This window comes from Cibotium barometz, chromosome 7, assembly GCF_041138505.1.
Source record: "Cibotium barometz isolate CiBa-2024 chromosome 7, ASM4113850v1, whole genome shotgun sequence".
In the NCBI taxonomy this organism is placed as follows: domain Eukaryota; kingdom Viridiplantae; phylum Streptophyta; class Polypodiopsida; order Cyatheales; family Cibotiaceae; genus Cibotium; species Cibotium barometz.
Window position 1 is genome coordinate 35,237,793 of NC_141052.1, and position 18,898 is coordinate 35,256,690.

The 18,898-nt window shown below is 42.9% G+C and overlaps 1 protein-coding gene across 1 annotated transcript; it reads left to right on the forward strand.

Annotated features, from left to right (window-relative positions):
- The first annotated feature begins 1,499 nt into the window (after nt 1-1,499).
- LOC147636920 (uncharacterized) lies at nt 1,500-2,412 on the forward strand. Its single transcript, XM_086800986.1, has one exon. The coding sequence runs from the start codon at nt 1,540-1,542 to the stop codon at nt 2,410-2,412; it is 873 nt and encodes a 290-aa protein (XP_086657112.1). The 5' UTR covers nt 1,500-1,539.
- Nucleotides 2,413-18,898: the final 16,486 nt, after the last annotated feature.

The window sequence follows — 18,898 nt, forward strand, 5'->3', positions numbered from 1 at the left end:
AGGAGCAATCCTTTCTCTTTATAATAGTTTGCATGTGAAATATTTAATAGTGTTGATCATAGGAGGAGTTATTCTTCCTTATAATAGTTTCCATACGTTGTTTTAACTACGCAAACCTTTGAAATAAAAGGTTCTCTCTAATATGACCCAGTGGAAAACAACAGGACAAGGTTTGCAAATTTCGACCTTTTAAGATGCATATTACAAATGTGAGATGGCTTATCTCAAAGTTTAAAGCCTAGATATAGTTGCGCAATTATTATTTAAGGACCATCCTTGTGATTTCAAGGGCATGATATGATGAGATTGGTGATGGGAATACGGGGCTTAAAGTGGTAGGCGCTACAATTACACGTTTCGTTTTCCTTTCAATATAAGCTCCATAGAAAACGAGGCAACAAGGAAATCTTGTCGCCAAAGTCTTTTTATAAAAAGTTTTAGCCGATGTATGTAATATGTAAGAATATTGTACCAAGATGCAATGCTATAGTAAAATATTTTGGTATTATATTCAAGCCTATTCTCAAGTCTTGAGATAAAAACACATGCACATTTTTTTGTGATATGTAAATGATCTCCTATAACTAATGAATTATTAACCATAAAATATAATAGGCACAAATATGTTTGAGAGCATTTTTCATTACAACCTGCTTGATTTGAGCTTTAGACCTTGGTAAGCATATGTACAAAGGGATTATAGAAATTAACTTAGTTTGAAACTCTATGTATGTGTGTGTGTGTGGGGGGGGAGGGGTTGCAACCATGAGTATGTCAGCACAAACTCTAAGAGAATCACATAAACAAATGAAAGTACTAAAAGGGTAGTAAAATAGTATTAGAAGGAGGTATCGTGTCACTTTTCTCTCAAGTCTTTGAAAATACCCAGTGTTGTAATAAGCATAAAAACAAGTTGAGAATTCATGGTGGGCAATGCCACATCTTCTTATTGGAGAGGATAAATAAAGGCACTAAAGGTTCTTGTGGAGAATTTAGGGAAACTGGATTTTAAAGTGAGATGTCATGACAAGGAAGGGAATGGAAAGGGACAACATCGCAAGCACTGACGTTGGCAGGGTTGCATGCTGCTCTACTTTTCTTAGTGGAGTACTAAGGTTTCTAAACGTTTTGTGGGCGAGAGAGCCAAGTGGTGATCCCTTTTTTTTTGGTAAAAAAGAAGACGATGAGAGCTTTTTATGAACATGCTTAGTTAAAAAAAGGACAACTTACCAACACATACGAGCATACAAGCACACATACAAGCGATGTTTACAAACATTTTAGATGGAAAACATATGTGTTTAGTGTTCACAATGTGGGTATTAATAAAGGTATTTCTAATTTTTACATCGGCTGAGGTGTTTTTAGGGCCGCCAAAGCAAAATTGGCACCTTATGTATTTGCGACTGCTAGAGAGATGTGACGAGTTAAGGCACCCCTTTCCCAAAGAGCACATGGTTGTCAATTTTGCAACAAATAATAAGTCGTGTAGGTAGTATATACATAATATGACCGCGCCCCTCTCCTCCTCCCAACAACATGGGATTTCTGGCCTCCCTGGCGCATTCCCTCTCTCTTAGCCGCATTAGACCAGCGGTATACGACCTAGGCTGTGATCCTCCCACCACAATGGCAGGCTCTCCCACTTCTACTCTGGCGCCGCTGCACAAGTTTCAGGTGGACCTGGCTGAGCGCCTGGAGCATTTAAAGGGCTCCCCCAAAACCTCCGCCCACCTCAACTGGCTTTTGGACGCCGTGGCCGTGGCCCTCTCCACTCAATCCTCCATCCATTCCACTCTGATCCCTAGTCTAGTAGACAACAGGATTGCTGAGCAGGGAACAGGGGTCCAAATACTGCTGCAGCAGCGCGTGGATGGCATGGTGAGCTTGCTGGACGTCTGCAACGCCCTCAAAGAAGCAATGAGTGACGTGGAGGCTTACCTAGGCCGGCTTCAGCAAGCGCTGCAATGCTTGGCAGAGGCGCTGCAGTCCTCCGCGGATCCGGCAATGATCTCTTGCAGGATGCGGGCGGCAGGGCGGAGGCTATCGTCGTGCTTGGACAGCATGGTGGCTGGCAACAAGAAGAGATGGCGATCAAGGCTGGACGAAGTGTGCGCCTGCTTACTGCTGGTTAGAAGAGGGCTGAAGGCAAGGCTTAGGAGCAAGGCTAGTACAGATGCAGCCACGCTTCTTGGCCAAGCCATGGATGGCGCCACGCTCTCTACGGTGTTGGTGCTGGCTGCTGCTGTCTCATCGTGCAAGCCAACCAGCAAGAAGTCTGGCATCATAGCAGGCGCCTGCAAAAATGTTGACGACGCCACACATACGCCGTGGGCCACCCCCTCTTCGGATTTATGTTCAAACACCAACATCTTTAATATACTTTACATGTCTTATCTGGATTTCATGTAAAATTTTAACTACCTAGAGAAGTTTCCTAGTGTATTCACAACATTACACATCATAGGGTTGATCTCCATGATTTGTAGCATCATACGGCTCAAGCATCCACATGTGCTGCTATTTATATCGTTACACATCATAGGGTTGATCCCCATAATTTGTAGCATCATACACCAAAGCATGTGGCTCAAGTATACATGCTGTGCCACTATACAAATTCATGTCCAGGTATACATGTCCTATATCTGATGGAAACGACATAAGCCGTTGTGTGTAGTTTTTTGGGAACCTCAAACTCAACTTGTACATGTGTACAAGTGTGTTGTTCGTGTTGTGGTGAAGTCATGGGAGCACCCATTGACTCAGTGTGGGCGTCGTGGATGCGGCAGTCAGGCATAGGGTTTTGATGGAAGTGTGTGTGCAGGAAAAAAGATGAAATTTTGGAGACACAGCTTGTCCAGAGCGTAGTTGACTGAAGGCGGTATCAGCTACTTGGCATCGAATGTGTGGGCGCGTCAAAGAAAAGAACGGGCACTTGAAGCTTTATTGAAGTGTGTATGGAAGGAAGGGCAGAAAAAGGTGAAAAGGGGCCATGTGCCATGGGATGGTGTGAAAGGAACATGGTGGCCTTTTTTTTCAAAATAAAGTAAATAAAAAGAATATAGCATGGCCTTCTGGAAGGTGGCGTGGAGGATTAAGTTGCCGCCAGCTAGGTGCTTCTGGAAGCTGGCCAGCGCAGCAATGAGGACGTGGAGTAGGGGCTTCAGAAAGAAAAGGAGTGCGAGGACGGAAGTGGCTGGGGGGTGTGCTTGTGTTTCACTAACTGCAGCCACAGGCGCAAAGAAGCCAAGCGTGGGCTGAGGAGGCCGTGTGGTTGCAGTGGTGAGAGGGGGTCTCGTTGAACGAAAGGGTGTGGAGGCCCGTGTGTGTTGCAGTGGTGAGAGGGGGTCTCGTTGAAGGAAAGGGTGTGGAGGCCCGTGTGTGTTTGGGTGGTTGGCGTAGCCACAGGAGCAGGAGCGAAGGGAGTTCGCTGGGTGAGCTGTAGGAAGGCCGTGTGAAGAGCTGAAGGTGCTGGGGCGTGTGCAGCGTCGATCTCGCAGAGTAGAGGTTAAGCTGGTGTGGCTTTTGGAGCGTGGATAGCTACAAGCACAGGGGGGAGCTACAAACGGTGTGAAGAGCTGGGAGCGCAAAGAAGGTTGCTGCGAGCGACTGGGTGAAGGTAAAGGAGCTATGTGGAAGCTAATGGAAGGTGGCCGCCTCTGGTGTTTTTGGGAGCCAACGTAGGTAAAGGCTACTGAGGTGACTGCGCAAGGGTTGGTGGCTACTGGCATCAAAGGCAGATGGGCTGGTGGACAGCGTGAGTGGAGGATCATCCTTGTGAAGTGTAAGGGTTTGAAGCAGGTTGCTGGCTGGTAGAGCTAAAGCAAAGATAGAAAGAAAAAGCCTGATAGTGCAAAGAGATCGCTCAAGTGAGCTGGTTTTTTGTGTGTGTGGTTGGCAGCGAGGGGAGAGAGCAGAGTGAAGGAGAAGAAGGTAATTGCTGGAGGTGTAGCAGAGAGTGGACCTAAGCCGAGGAGCAGAGCAGAGAAGGAAAGAGGACGGCTGCAGAGGAGCAAGGAGCGAAGGGATTTGGAGCGACCAGGAGCTGGAGAAGGCTGATTGCGAGCGGGTGCTTGATGAAGTTGGTGTCTGGGATATTTTGGGATATCCACCTCTGTAAAGGTCAAGGTCATTTCTGAAATATAAGTCTTGTTCATGCTCTTTGGTCTGGTGTTCTGGTGTGTTTGCATGCGTGTGTGGAAGTGTGGCATGCTATAAGGGCGTAAACTGCTTTACCGCTTCCGTGCCATCACTTTTTGGTGCCTCCACAGAGGAGCAGATTTCCTCTGGTTTGTGAAAGAAGATAGGGGCTGTGTGAAGCAAGATTTGGAAAGATGGCTCAGGATTTTCCGGAATATTGGGGATTGCCACAGGAGAATGCAACCAGGTTTCTGGAGAAGATGGAATTTACAGCCTTGATGAAAGATAGGGCAACCCCGGAGATCCTTTCTCGGATTTTGGCTTATTGCTTGTTGCAGGGTGATGCAAAAGCATGGCTACAGATGTTTGTGACTGCACACAGGAATGTTCATCAGCAGGATCCTGAGTACTGTGTAGTCAGAGCTGCATTTTTGGCACAGTTTGTCCGTGTGAAGAGTCCGAATGAAGTGTGGAAAGAGTTGTGTAACATTCAGCAGAAGGACGGTAAGGATGTGGATCAGTATCTGATAGAGTTTGGTAAACTGTGGAGTCTATGGTGTGAGGCTCTGATTCCTGAAGTACCCCCGCAGATGATAAAGAGGGAGCGGTTTGTTCAGGTCTGGAGCCAACGATCCGACTGAAGGTGGAGCTGAAGAACCTGGATAGCTTTGAGGAGGCTGTCAGAGTTGCTCGTGAGAAGGAGTGGAAGGTGAAGCGTTTGAGGCAGTTGGGAATACAGGAAGAGCCAAAGAGGTTTGTGAAGATGCCACAGATTGAGAGTATGCATCCTGGAAGAAAAGCTGCTGTTGTTCCTAAACAGGAGGACTCATTGAAGAGGGAGGTTCATGAAGCAGTGGAGCTCATGAAGTCTTTAAGCGTGAATTGGATAGAGTCTGCAGGAAGAGGACGAGGCATAGGTGATATGGGAAGGAAGACTGATGCATCATCTGGTTCTGAAAGGAATTCAGCAGATATTGGAAGAGGGAAAGGGTATCCATGTGATGTGCAATGCCGGAATTGTGGTGAGTAGTCCACAATGTGAGAGACCAGCCAAAGCTAATGGTGGCATATATCAATTGTCTATGGGAATGAGTGATAAGGTGATGGGCCCTAATATACAGGTGAAGGATGCAATTCAGCCCAATGTTTGTGAAGCCCATGAGGTCACATTTGCAGAGCAGGATATGGGACAGGTTAGCCTGTTGGGAATGGAGAAGGGTGAGGTTTCTGGAGTCAGCCCTAAAGAGCTTTCAGAAGGTGAGGAGGAGGAGGATGAGGTTATTAATGGTGCTGTGAATTGTGAAAGTGATACTAGTGCTGTGGAGCCTGACGTGTTTGAGTATGGATATGATTTGGGTGATCTCTTTGATTTAGAAAAGAGCAATGACTTGCAGGTGCCAGTACTTCAGCCAGTCAAGGTAGAGAGTGATGATCAAGGTGTTACTAGTGAAGATACTATGAATGGAGTATCTCTGGATGATTCAGGTGATGAGTTGGATATTGCAGCCTGTGGTGAGAGTGTGGATGATGAGTTGGACAGTGTGCTTGCACTGGTGGATGATCTGTTGAAGTTGGCTTCCTTGGAGAAGGAAACAAATACTTGCATGCCAGTTGTGCAGCAGGAAGAGAGTGATGGTATGACTGATGGTGAGCTGGTGCTCCTTCAGTGTGATGGATTTTGGATGTGTGGATGCTGATCAAGAGGTGTGTGTTCCTTGTCATGCCCAAGAGAATGAGTCGGTTGTGAGTGGTGAGGATGCATGTGAGACTATTGTTGCTGGTCAGGGGAACCAAGATGCTTTGCCTGGGAGTTTGGGGAGCTTGGACTTGGTAGAGATGCCTGTGCAAGATGTGGAGAATCTTGCAGGATCGCCAATGGTCTTGAAGCTGGAGAAACTGCAGGAAAGCGACAACGATGAGTCTGCAGTGCATGAAGTTGCTGTGTGTAATGTTGATGGGCTGAAGGGAAGTGAGTGTATGGTGAACACACCACATGTGGATGCTCAGCATATGGATGAGTGGTTTGGTTATAGTTCTAGTCTCGCAGATTGCCCAGAGGAAGGGTTGGAAGCCAACGATGTGGGTGGCAAATTGAGTGACCGTGAAGTGGGAGTTGATCATCAGATATGTGTTATATCAGTATATGATTATGAATGGGAGTCAAATGTGTCAGGGGGGAGTAGAGGTGAGGGATGGATGTTCCCATCACAAAACTGTGTGAGCTGGTCTGGAGGAAGAAGTGCAACAGTGGATGGTGATGATGCCATATTTAAAGAGCAAAGGGGGTTGCTGAAAGTGGAAGATTATGGCAGGGTGTATCAACAGTTGTTGGATGAAGGAAAATGCTTGAAGAATTGGAGGGTAGATGCACCAAGGTTTCTGTTTGATCCAGGGGGATAAATGGTTTCTGATTGTGCAGCTCTGCTGGACATAAATGTCTCAGTAGAAGAAAGGGGGTTGCTAAATATGTGTGTAGTTTTTTGGGAACCTCAAACTCAACTTGTACATGTGTACATGAGTGTTGTTCGTGTTGTGGTGAAGTCATGGGAGCTTTCATTGACTCAGTGTGGGCATCGTGGATGCGGCAGTCAGGCATAGGGTTTTGATGGAAGTGTGTGTGCAGGAAAAAAGATGAAATTTTGGAGACACAGCTTGTCCGGAGCGTAGTTTACTGAAGGCGGTATCAGCTACTTGGCATCGAATGTGTGGGCACGTCAAAGAAAAGAACCGGCACTTGAAGCTTTATTGAAGTGTGTATGGAAGGAAGGGCAGAAAAAGGTGAAAAGGGGCCATGTGCCATGGGATGGTGTGAAAGGAACATGGTGGCCTTTTTTTTCAAAATAAAGTAAATAAAAAGAATATAGCATGGCCTTCTGGAAGGTGGCGTGGAGGATTAAGTTGCCACCAGCTAGGTGCTTCTGGAAGCTGGCCAGCGCAGCAATGAGGACGTGGAGTAGGGGCTTCAGAAAGAAAAGGAGTGCGAGGACGGAAGTGGCTGGGGAAAAAGCCTGATAGTGCAAAGAGATCGCTCAACAAGCGAGCTGGTTTTTTGTGTGTGTGGTTGGTAGCGAGGGGAGAGAGCAGAGTGAAGGAGAAGAAGGTAATTGCTGGAGGTGTAGCAGAGAGTGGACCTAAGCCGAGGAGCAGAGCAGAGAAGGAAAGAGGACGGCTGTCTCCTAGCCGACCACTAGCATGGTATTCTCCTAAACCCTTATAGAGTAATTCAATTATGATCTGTATTTCTATGTTGGGGAGTTATCCACCTCTATTTTATGTTTTTTGTGTAGGCCCCCATAGTTTCACACCCAAGCTTCTACTTCACGCCAAGCCAAAAAGAGAGTTGTATTTGTCTTAATATGTTTCACTTTCACTTTTCAGGATGCCGAGCTAGACGAGCTTTGTCGATAGGTGTCACATCTCACTCTAGAGGTGCAGGAGCGGGACCAGGATATAAAGTGCCATAGACAATTAGTCTATGAGGTGGACGTGGAGCGACGGATCACATACTACCGCATGGAGAACTATATGAGGGAGTGGTCTAGACTTGGTAGAGATGCAACTCACCATAATGTGATGCTGAGCATTGATATCTATCCCTTTTCGCTAGACTCTTTGTTTGTTTGCGAGACCATGTGTGGACACCGGTACCGTAATTTGTGGAGTTTGCCTCTGCGAGTTTGACACTTAAGGGTAGTACACATTAGGATGCCACCACCAATTTTATCTTTAGTGCCTTGTCTGCTCATTGGGGTAATGATTTCTAGGTGTCTAACTTGTCGATGTAGTGTAGAGTTTGGCCTATATCGCCTTTGGGGGATAGGTGACTTGTACCCAAGGTCAGCAGAGCAGTGACTATGGATGAGCTAGATGTACAGATCGGTCACCACTTCTATCATGCTACAGAGTCTATTCGACACACCGTGGCTCTCTTCTCATAGCCGACCACTAGCATGGTATTCTCCTAAACCCTTATAGAGTAATTCAATTATGATCTGTATTTCTATGTTGGGGAGTTATCCACCTCTATTTTATGTTTTTTGTGTAGGCCCCCATAGTTTCACACCCAAGCTTCTACTTCACGCCAAGCCAAAAAGAGAGTTGTATTTGTCTTAATATGTTTCACTTTCACTTTTCAGGATGCCGAGCTAGACGAGCTTTGTCGATAGGTGTCACATCTCACTCTAGAGGTGCAGGAGCGGGACCAGGATATTAAGTGCCATAGACAGTTAGTCTATGAGGTGGACGTGGAGCGACGGATCACATACTACTGCATGGAGAACTATACGAGGGAGTGGTTTAGACTTGGTAGAGATGCAACTCACCATAATGTGATGCTGAGCATTGATATCTATCCCTTTTCGCTAGACTCTTTGTTTGTTTGCGAGACCATGTGTGGACACCGGTACCGTAATTTGTGGAGTTTGCCTCTGCAAGTTTGACACTTAAGGGTAGTACACATTAGGATGCCACCACCAGTTTTATCTTTAGTGCCTTGTCCGCTCATTGGGGTAATGACTTCTAGGTGTCTGACTTGTCGATGCAGTGTAGAGTTTGGCATGTTGGGGAGTTATCCACCTCTATTTTATGTTTTTTGTGTAGGCCCCCATAGTTTCACACCCAAGCTTCTACTTCACGCCAAGCCAAAAAGAGAGTTGTATTTGTCTTAATATGTTTCACTTTCACTTTTCAGGATGCCGAGCTAGACGAGCTTTGTCGATAGGTGTCACATCTCACTCTAGAGGTGCAGGAGCGGGACCAGGATATTAAGTGCCATAGACAGTTAGTCTATGAGGTGGACGTGGAGCGACGGATCACATACTACCGCATGGAGAACTATATGAGGGAGTGGTTTAGACTTGGTAGAGATGCAACTCACCATAATGTGATGCTGAGCATTGATATCTATCCCTTTTCGCTAGACTCTTTGTTTGTTTGTGAGACCATGTGTGGACACCGGTACCGTAATTTGTGGAGTTTGCCTCTGCAAGTTTGACACTTAAGGGTAGTACACATTAGGATGCCACCACCAGTTTTATCTTTAGTGCCTTGTCCCCTCATTGGGGTAATGATTTCTAGGTGTCTGACTTGTCGATGCAGTGTAGAGTTTGGCCTATATTGCCTTTGGGGGATAGACGCCTTGTACCCAGGGTCAGCACAGTGACTACGGATCTTTTCTCACATGGAGGCCCATCGGTAGCACTGATCATCGACAGGCTATCCTAGATATCATGGCTGATGGATATGTGCTGAGGATATGCTAGAGGATTTTGAGGCTCCCATAGAGATGGATTTATCACCCGAGGAGGAGGAGGCACAGAGAGTACGGTGGGCCCACATCGATGAGTTTATTTTCAGGTCCAATAGGTTGCTTTATGCATCCCGCTTGGAGCAAGGAGTTTGGTGGACCGAGGTCTTGAGGCACGTACATGAGGTCGGTGGAGCAGTCTACACGTAGCTCTTTTGTTGCTCGGGTGTACGATGACCTTCGCTTATGGGAGATGAGGCACGAGCATAGGGGTGATATGATTGACCAGGAGGTTACTGATGTAGGCTTTGCTCAGGACACATGGTGAGTCCTCAACCATGGCAGAGGAGGAGCATCTTACTCAGAGGACCATTGCAGAGCGGGTTGTCAGGAGCCGAGGAGGAGGTAGTGGGCATGTCAACCTGGATCTTACCAGGTTCTCTCAGATGAGGATTATCTATCATGTAGATGTATATCCCATCATGTTTTTGTATCGACGAGTTTACATGCCATTTGTATCTGTGACCTCATGTTTCTATATATGACATCCACTAGTTGTATCACATTTTTATATCTTGGACTATGTCTTTAGTCTCACTTGCAAAAAAGTTCCTTCAACTTTGAACACTCAACAATCTTTTCGGATTTGTCTATTGTTTCTTGTTGAAATAAGTGTTTATACACATGTGCAACTACCGAGTGACTTGATATATACCCAAACAAACCTTTGTAACCATCCCCTACAAATCGTAAGAGTGATGTTGGGTTTAGAAAAGAGGGATTAGAGTTTTTGATTGGGATTTTGGGATAAATTAAGCCATCACACCATAGATCAATATGGTGCAACCCTGATGACCTCATGTTCTCTCTCTCCATAGCACCAAGGTGTGGACCCTTTCTCCTTTTCTGAAATAGAGCATAATTTACTTCAAGATCTATATTAAGATGATAAAGCCTCTTTTGGCTTTAAATTTCACTTCCTTCCCCTTTTTTAGTTGCCAATTAATACAAATGAGACTAATGGTGCAAAACTTGTTTGTTGCCCTCCAAAATTTAGAAATTCTGTGAATTTAATGTTTGATATTAAATAGAAAATGCCTTTAGTATGGTGTGTAAAGTAGTTAGTATTCGTTAATATGATGCATAACATAGTTAGTGTCATATATTCTGTCTTAAATGCATGAGGATCTAAATAGATTCACCTTTTCAGTACGTGGGGATATTATAATGTTTCTTTTGGATCACGTTTTTTCTTTTTACACATTCTTGACATCAAATAAATAGGAAAATGAATAATTTCTTAGAGGACCCCAAAATGAGTTCTAATTTTCCCTAATGGCTTCCAGAAGACAACAACTAGAAGAGTAACTCTCGAGCATAAAGATAAAACATAACCTTTTTTGCTTTTGATATGTCAAAAAAACATGGCATGATAATGGTTTCATAAGATTATTTGAGCTTTTTAATATGTTGACATGCTAGCAATCTCTTATAAGACCATTACACATGTGAAAGATATAACATTGCTAATCATAGAAGGAACTTCCTTCTTCCTTATAATAGTGAAACTTATAACATTGTTGATCATTGGTGGAGGAGTCGTTATTCCTTATAATAGTGAAACTTATACCATTGTTAATCATAGAAGGAACTTCCTTCTTCCTTATAATAGTGAAACTTATACCATTGTTGAATCGTTGGAGGAGTCCTTCTTTCTTGTAAACGTTTACTATGGGAAAGATATAGCATTGTTGATCATAGGAGGAGTCCATCTTCCTTATAATAGCTTTTACACAACTTGTTTTAACTACGCAAAATTTTGAAATAAAAGGTGCTTTTAAATATGACCCAATGGAAAACAATAACACAAGGTTTCAAAAGTTAAACCTTTTAGAAAGCATGTTACAAATGTAAAATGGCTACATCAAAGTGTAAAAGATAGATATAAATATACAAGATTTTTTAAAGGAACACCCTTTGGGAATATGGAGCGCTCAGAGTGGTAGGTGCTTCAAATTCAAGTATAGGCTTCTTTTGTATATAAGCCCCATAGAAAAAGAGAGTGAAGAAAGGCTATTGGGAATATCAATGTTTTTGAAGTTTTGGTTAAGGCATGTAATTGTAAGAAGCTAATTGGAACAAGGCCCAATGTTAATATAATAGCTTAGTTGGTATACTTGAAACATATTCTCAAGTCCTGGGATAAACACACATGCACATTTTTTTCTGATTGTAATTCTCCTATAACTAATCATCAATTATTCGCCATACAAGATAATGGGGCACACATCTTGATTGAGAGTGTTTTTCATTGTGAGGTGCTTTAAAAATTTAGTTTTGGAACTCAGGTAGTTAGCATAAGCACAATGGGTTTATAGAAATTAACTGAGATTTTAACTTTCCATATCCAGGTGTGTGTGTGTGTGTGTGTGTGTGTGTGTGCACATTCAAATGGACATGTGCATATGTCAGGGGTCGGCGGGGGGGAAGGGATTATGCAATCATGAACATGTGAGGCACAAACAAGACAATCACATAAACAAATGATAGCACTAAAAAGTGATAGTAAAATAGTATTGGGGACATAATCTCACTTTCCTTAAGTTTTTTGTTGAAAATACCAAGTGTTGTAACTCGGGGGGGTTGCTCACAAAAAAATGTGAATATCACGTGCGTTCAACAGAAGCATATTTTTAATTTATGAAACTTATAGAAATATATTTACATAAGGGTATGATTTAAAATTTTTTCAAAAAAATTTACAGATTCATAAAGAAAAGGGGATATTATATGGATTAAAAAATCCACAGATAAGGGATTTAAAATATAGGCCTTGAATGCACGCGATAGGGATATTCTACATAGAGTGACCCCCCCGAGTGTTGTAAGCACACACATGGTGCTGAAAACAAGTTGATAATTATATTGCGTGTGCTTGGAGGGGATCAATAAAAACATATCGGATTTTAGAGTGTGATAAAGAACCATGTGAAAAGGGAGAACATTGTAAATGCTTACATTGGGAGGGTTGCATGCCATTTGCTTGGGGGCTGGAGTACTAAGTTTACTAAATTTTTTGTGGGCTAGAGAGCCAAGTGGTTATTTGTTATTTTTAAGTGTACAAAGGAACAAGAAAAGAACATTTTATGAATCTCTAGGAAAAGTACAAAGAAAAACTCATTCAATTAGTTGGTCTCTAAACCTTCAAGGCATATAATCAATTTTCTCAAACTTTCTTTATGAGAAACAAATGTGTTTCGTGCTTTCTTCTTAAAAGGGGTTTTCTAATTTAGGTTTATGAGATTATTTTCAAAATGGATGTTTGAAACAAAGTACAAGTTTGTATGAAAAAAGAAGTCATTTTAAATGCTACAAATTCATAAGTAAGGAATTTCAAAACAACCCTTTAGATGCATGCGATATATAAGTTTTTGATATAGTGAACCCTCCAAGTTAACCTCACCCATTGTAATAGGTGATTATTGGATCTTATCCTATTTTCCTTGTTCTTGCAAATCTACTCACTCCCTCAACAACAAAAGTGCCTCTCTATTATATTTATGTGCATTGGAGCAACCCCTAGAAGAAGAGAGACTCTCCAATATAAAGGTAAAAACCATTTTTTTCTTTAAATATATCAATTGAAATGTAACATGGTGTTACAACGATGTATAGCATGGTTCATGAGATTATTTGAGCTTATGATATGATGACATGATAGCAATCTATAAGACTATCGCACATGTGGAAGAGACATAACATTGTTGATCATAGGAGGAGTAGGAAGTAGTACTTTCTTTAAATATATCAAAACAACATGGTATTACAATGATGTAAACCATGATTCATAAGATTATTTGAGCTTTTGATATGTTGACATGATAGAAATCTACATAACACATGCAACATTGTTGATCATAGGAGGGTTCCTTCTTCCTTATAAAACGAAGGGGTCCTTACATATGTGGAAGATATATAATTGTTGATCATAGGAGGCATCCTTTCTTCGTTATAATAGGATAGAGGCCTTATATATGTGGAGATATAACATATTTTATCATAGGAGAAATCCTTCTTCCTTATAATAGTTTACATGTGAAAGATTTAACATTGTTGATCATAGAAGCAATCCTTTCTCTTTATAATAGTTTGCATGTGAAATATTTAATAGTGTTGATCAAAGGAGGAGTTATTCTTCCTTATAATAGTTTCCATACATTGTTTAAACTACGCAAAGCTTTGAAATAAAAGGTTCTCTCTAATATGACCCAGTGGAAAACAACAAGACAAGGTTTGCAAATTTCGACCTTTTAAGATGCATATTACAAATGTGAGATGGCTCATCTCAAAGTTTAAAGCCTAGATATAGTTGCACAATTATTATTTAAGGACCATCCTTGTGATTTCAAGGGCATGATGGGATGAGATTGGTAATGGGAATATGGGGCTTAAAGTGGTAGGCGCCACAATTACACGTTTGGTTTTCTTTTCAATATAAGCTCCATACAAAAAGAGGCAACAACGAAATCTTGTCGCCAAAGTTTTTTTATAAAAAGTTTTAGCCGATGTATGTAATATGTAAGAAGATTGTACCAAGATACAAGGCTATAGTAAAATATTTTGATTGGTATTATATTCAAGCCTATTCTCAAGTCTTGAGATAAAAACACATGCACATTTTTTTTGTGATATGTAAATGATCTCCTATAACTAATGAATTATTTACCATAAAATATAATAGGCACAATTATGTTTGAGAGCATTGTTCATTACAACTTGCTTGATTTGAGTTTTAGACCTTGGTAAGCATATGTACAAAGGGATTATAGAAATTAACTTAGTTTGAAACTCTATGTATGTGTGTGTTGGGGGGGTTGCAATGCTATAGTAAAATATTTTGATTGGTATTATATTCAAGCCTATTCTCAAGTCTTGAGATAAAAACACATGCACATTTTTTTGTGATATGTAAAAGATTTCCTATATAACTAATGAATTATTTACCATAAAATATAATAGGCACAACAATTATGTTTGAGAGCATTTTTCATTACAACCTGCTTGATTTGAGCTTTAGACCTTGGTAAGCATATGTACAAAGGGATTCTAGAAATTAACTTAGTTTGAAACTCTATGTACGTGTGTGTGGGGGGGTTGCAACCATGAGTATGTGAGCACAAACTATAAGAGAATGACATAAACAAATGAAAGTACTAAAAGGGTAGTAAAATAGTATTAGAAGGAGGTATCGTGTCACTTTTCTCTCAAGTCTTTGAAAATACCCAGTGTTGTAAATAAGCATAAAAACAAGTTGAGAATTCATGGTAGGCAATGCCACATCTTCTTATTGGAGAGGATGAATAAAGGCACTAAAGGTTCTTGTGGAGAATTCAGGGAAAATGGATTTTAAAGTGAGATGTCATGACAAGGAAGGGACAACATCGCAAGCACTGACGTTGGGAGGGTTGCATGCTGCTCTACTTTTCTTAGTGGAGTACTAAGGTTTCTAAACGTTTTGTGGGCGAGAGAGCCAAGTGGTGATCCCTTTTTTTTTGTAAAAAAGAAGACGATGAGAGCTTTTTATGAACATGCTTAGTTAAAAAAAGGACAACTCACCAACACATACGAGCATACAAGCACACATACAAGCGATGTTTACAAACATTTTAGATGGAAAACATATGTGTTTAGTGTTCACAATGTGGGTATTAATAAAGGTATTTCTAATTTTTACATCGGCTGAGGTGTTTTTAGGGCCGCCAAAGCAAAATTGGCACCTTATGTATTTGCGACTGCTAGAGAGATGTGACGAGTTAAGGCACCCCTTTCCCAAAGAGCACATGGTTGTCAATTTTGCAACAAATAATAAGTCGTGTAGGTAGTATATACATAATATGACCGCGCCCCTCTCCTCCTCCCAACAACATGGGATTTCTGGCCTCCCTGGCGCATTCCCTCTCTCTTAGCCGCATTAGACCAGCGGTATACGACCTAGGCTGTGATCCTCCCACCACAATGGCAGGCTCTCCCACTTCTACTCTGGCGCAGCTGCACAAGTTTCAGGTGGACCTGGCTGAGCGCCTGGAGCATTTAAAGGGCTCCCCCAAAACCTCCGCCCACCTCAACTGGCTTTTGGACGCCGTGGCCGTGGCCCTCTCCACTCAATCCTCCATCCATTCCACTCTGATCCCTAGTCTAGTAGACAACAGGATTGCTGAGCAGGGAACAGGGGTCCAAATACTGCTGCAGCAGCGCGTGGATGGCATGGTGAGCTTGCTGGACGTCTGCAACGCCCTCAAAGAAGCAATGAGTGACGTGGAGGCTTACCTAGGCCGGCTTCAGCAAGCGCTGCAATGCTTGGGAGAGGCGCTGCAGTCCTCCGCGGATCCGGCAATGACCTCTTGCAGGATGCGGGCGGCAGGGCGGAGGCTATCGTCGTGCTTGGACAGCATGGTGGCTGGCAACAAGAAGAGATGGCGATCAAGGCTGGACGAAGCGTGCGCCTGCTTACTGCTGGTTAGAAGAGGGCTGAAGGCAAGGCTTAGGAGCAAGGCTAGTACAGATGCAGCCACGCTTCTTGGCCAGGCCATGGATGGCGCCACGCTCTCTACGGTGTTGGTGCTGGCTGCTGCTGTCTCTAGTTTAGGCTCATCGTGCAAGCCAACCAGCAAGAAGTCTGGCATCATAGCAGGCGCCTGCAAAAATGTTGACGACGCCACACATACGCCGTGGGCCACCCCTCTTCGGCAGCTGCAGCGGGATCTGACACACGAGGAGATGGGCGGAGCAGGCGCCCTCTTCCAAGACCTCGACACACTGCACGCTGCCGCCGCAGCTCTTAATCGCCTTGTCTCCGTCAATATGCCTTCTGCAGCTGCACCCACCGCCCAATTAGTTCTCGTCAAATTTTCTGCGGACAACCTCCGCAAAACGTCACGCGACCTGCAAGCGTCCATGGCCACGCTTCACCTCCACGTTGGCGAGCTCTTCCAGACCCTCGTCGTTGTGCGAGTGGCTCTCTTGGACGCCCTCGCTGGTACGGCAGCTGGCGCTTCCTCCATCTGCAGCTAGTGCAGTCCCAAATTTTGTTTCCAGCTAGTACACTCGAGAATCTCCCAAGCCAAACACGTCTCCTTGTAAATGACACTGTAATTGAGAAGAACGAAACCTTCCATTCTCTCTCTCTCTCTCTCTCCTTTCATAAAAGATGCACAGTATAATAGTCCTCCTTTGATCACATACGAGGAATTCTAATAAAGGATTTATGTTCAAACACCAACATCTTTAATATACTTTACATGTCTTATCTGGATTTCATGTAAAATTTCAACTACCTAGAGAAGTTTCCTAGTGTATTCACAACATTACACATCATAGGGTTGATCTCCATGATTTGTAGCATCATACCAAGCATGTGGCTCAAGCATCCACATGCTGTGCTACCATACAAATGCATTTATATCGTTACACATCAGAGGGTTGATCCCCATAATTTGTAGCATCATACCAAAGCATGTGGCTCAAGCATACATGTTGTGCCACTATACAAATGCATGTCTAGGTATACATGTCCTATATCTGATGGAAACGACATAAGCCGTAGGAAGGGCCGTGTGCAGGGCGTCCCACTCCCTTGTCGCCTAGCCATCCAAACCCCCTATTTTGGGATGTGTGAATCCATTATATCGGTATCAAACTAGAAAAAGCTATTAAATGGGAATAGCATGTGAATGGATGTGATAAGATGAAAATAGGATGTGATAAGATGTGATGTAATGAAAATGGATGTGGATGTGTTTGTGAAAGAATAAATGTTGATGTATATGTGAAAGAATGGATGTGGATGTGAAATAATGTCTGTGGATGTGTATGTGAAATAATGGATGTGGATGTGTATGTGGAAGAATAGATGTGGATGTGTATGTGAAATAATGTCTGTGGATGTGTATGTGAAATAATGGATGTGGATGTGTATGTGGAAGAATAGATGTGGATGTGTATGTGGAAGAATGGATGTGGATGTGTATGTGAAAGAATGGATGTGGATGTGTATGCGAAAGGATGTGATGTCAATGTGAGTGAATGGATGAGATGTAATGTGATGTGAATCAAGATGTGAATGAATGAGATGTGATGTCATGTGAATCGATGTAAATGAATGATATGGGATGTGAATGGATGAGATGTGATGTAAATTGAGGTAGAGGTGAATGAATGATATGTGAATCGGGATAAGAATGAATAAGATGAGATGTGAAATGAATGTGATGTAAATTGAGATAGATGTGAATGAATGATATGTGATGTAAATGAATGAGGTGTGATGGGATGTGAATATGGGTAGATGCAAGTGGATGAGATGGGATGAGGATAAATGAGGAAAGATGTGATGAGATGAAAAATGATGTGATTGGATGAGAATAGGAATATATATGAATTAGATATGGATTAAGTAACGTGGACGATGTGGAATAATGTGAAAGATGAGAGTTCATTATAGAAAATGTATTTATGACCTGTTTTTAAATGACTATTTTATGTCAATAATGCTGGGGAAGCATTTTGACCATCTTGAGAATGAGGTCGTGGAGACATAACTGATAAAGTTGCAGCAGCTGACGGAGAGTCAACGGAGGACGTCTTGCATAGCAAGGTCGGCCGAGGTCTTGACCAACCTCGGTTCGATTTAAATGGTGAGCTTGCGGTACGGTGGATGAGGGACCAAGGAAGCGGCCTATGAGTGAGCTTGCAGTACGGTGGATGAGGGACCAAGGAAGCGGCCTATGAGTGAAGTGCTAGGTGACCTGCGAAGGATCCTGGAGGGTTCTGACCATACAGTGCTCAGGCTCTGGGTCGCTGAAGATACCCACACGTGCATCGGGGAAGATATTGGAACAAGGAGTAAGAGTTGCTTTCTAAAACCGGGCATGGATCTGGTTGATTGACCTTGCTAGTCCTTAACAAATGAGTCCATGGCTCTTTTGTATGGATCTGTTGGTTGATCTTGTTGATCTTCAATGGAGATTTCATCTTGATTTTTATAAGTGAATATATTACCGGGTACTATAAGCTAGGAACTATCGAAAAGGCCCATGAGTAGATAGGTGGTGAGCGTTCTAGTTGCCAATGATGCCATAGATACACCGATGAAGGAATTACTAGAAATTCCACCACTAGCTTTATCTTTAGTGCCTTGTCCGCTCATTGGGGTCATGATTTCTAGGTGTCTGACTTGTCGATGCAGTGTAGAGTTTGGCCTATATTGCCTTTGGGGGATAGATGACTTGTACCCAGGGTCAGCAGTGACTACGGATCTTTTCTCACACGGAGGCCCATCGGTAGCACTAATCATCGACAGGCTATCCTAGATATCATGGCTGATGGATATGTGCCGAGGATATGCTAGAGGATTTTGAGGTTCCCATAGAGATGGATTTATCACCCGAGGAGGAGGAGGCACAGAGAGTACGATGGGCCCACATCGATGAGTTTATTTTCAGGTCCAATAGG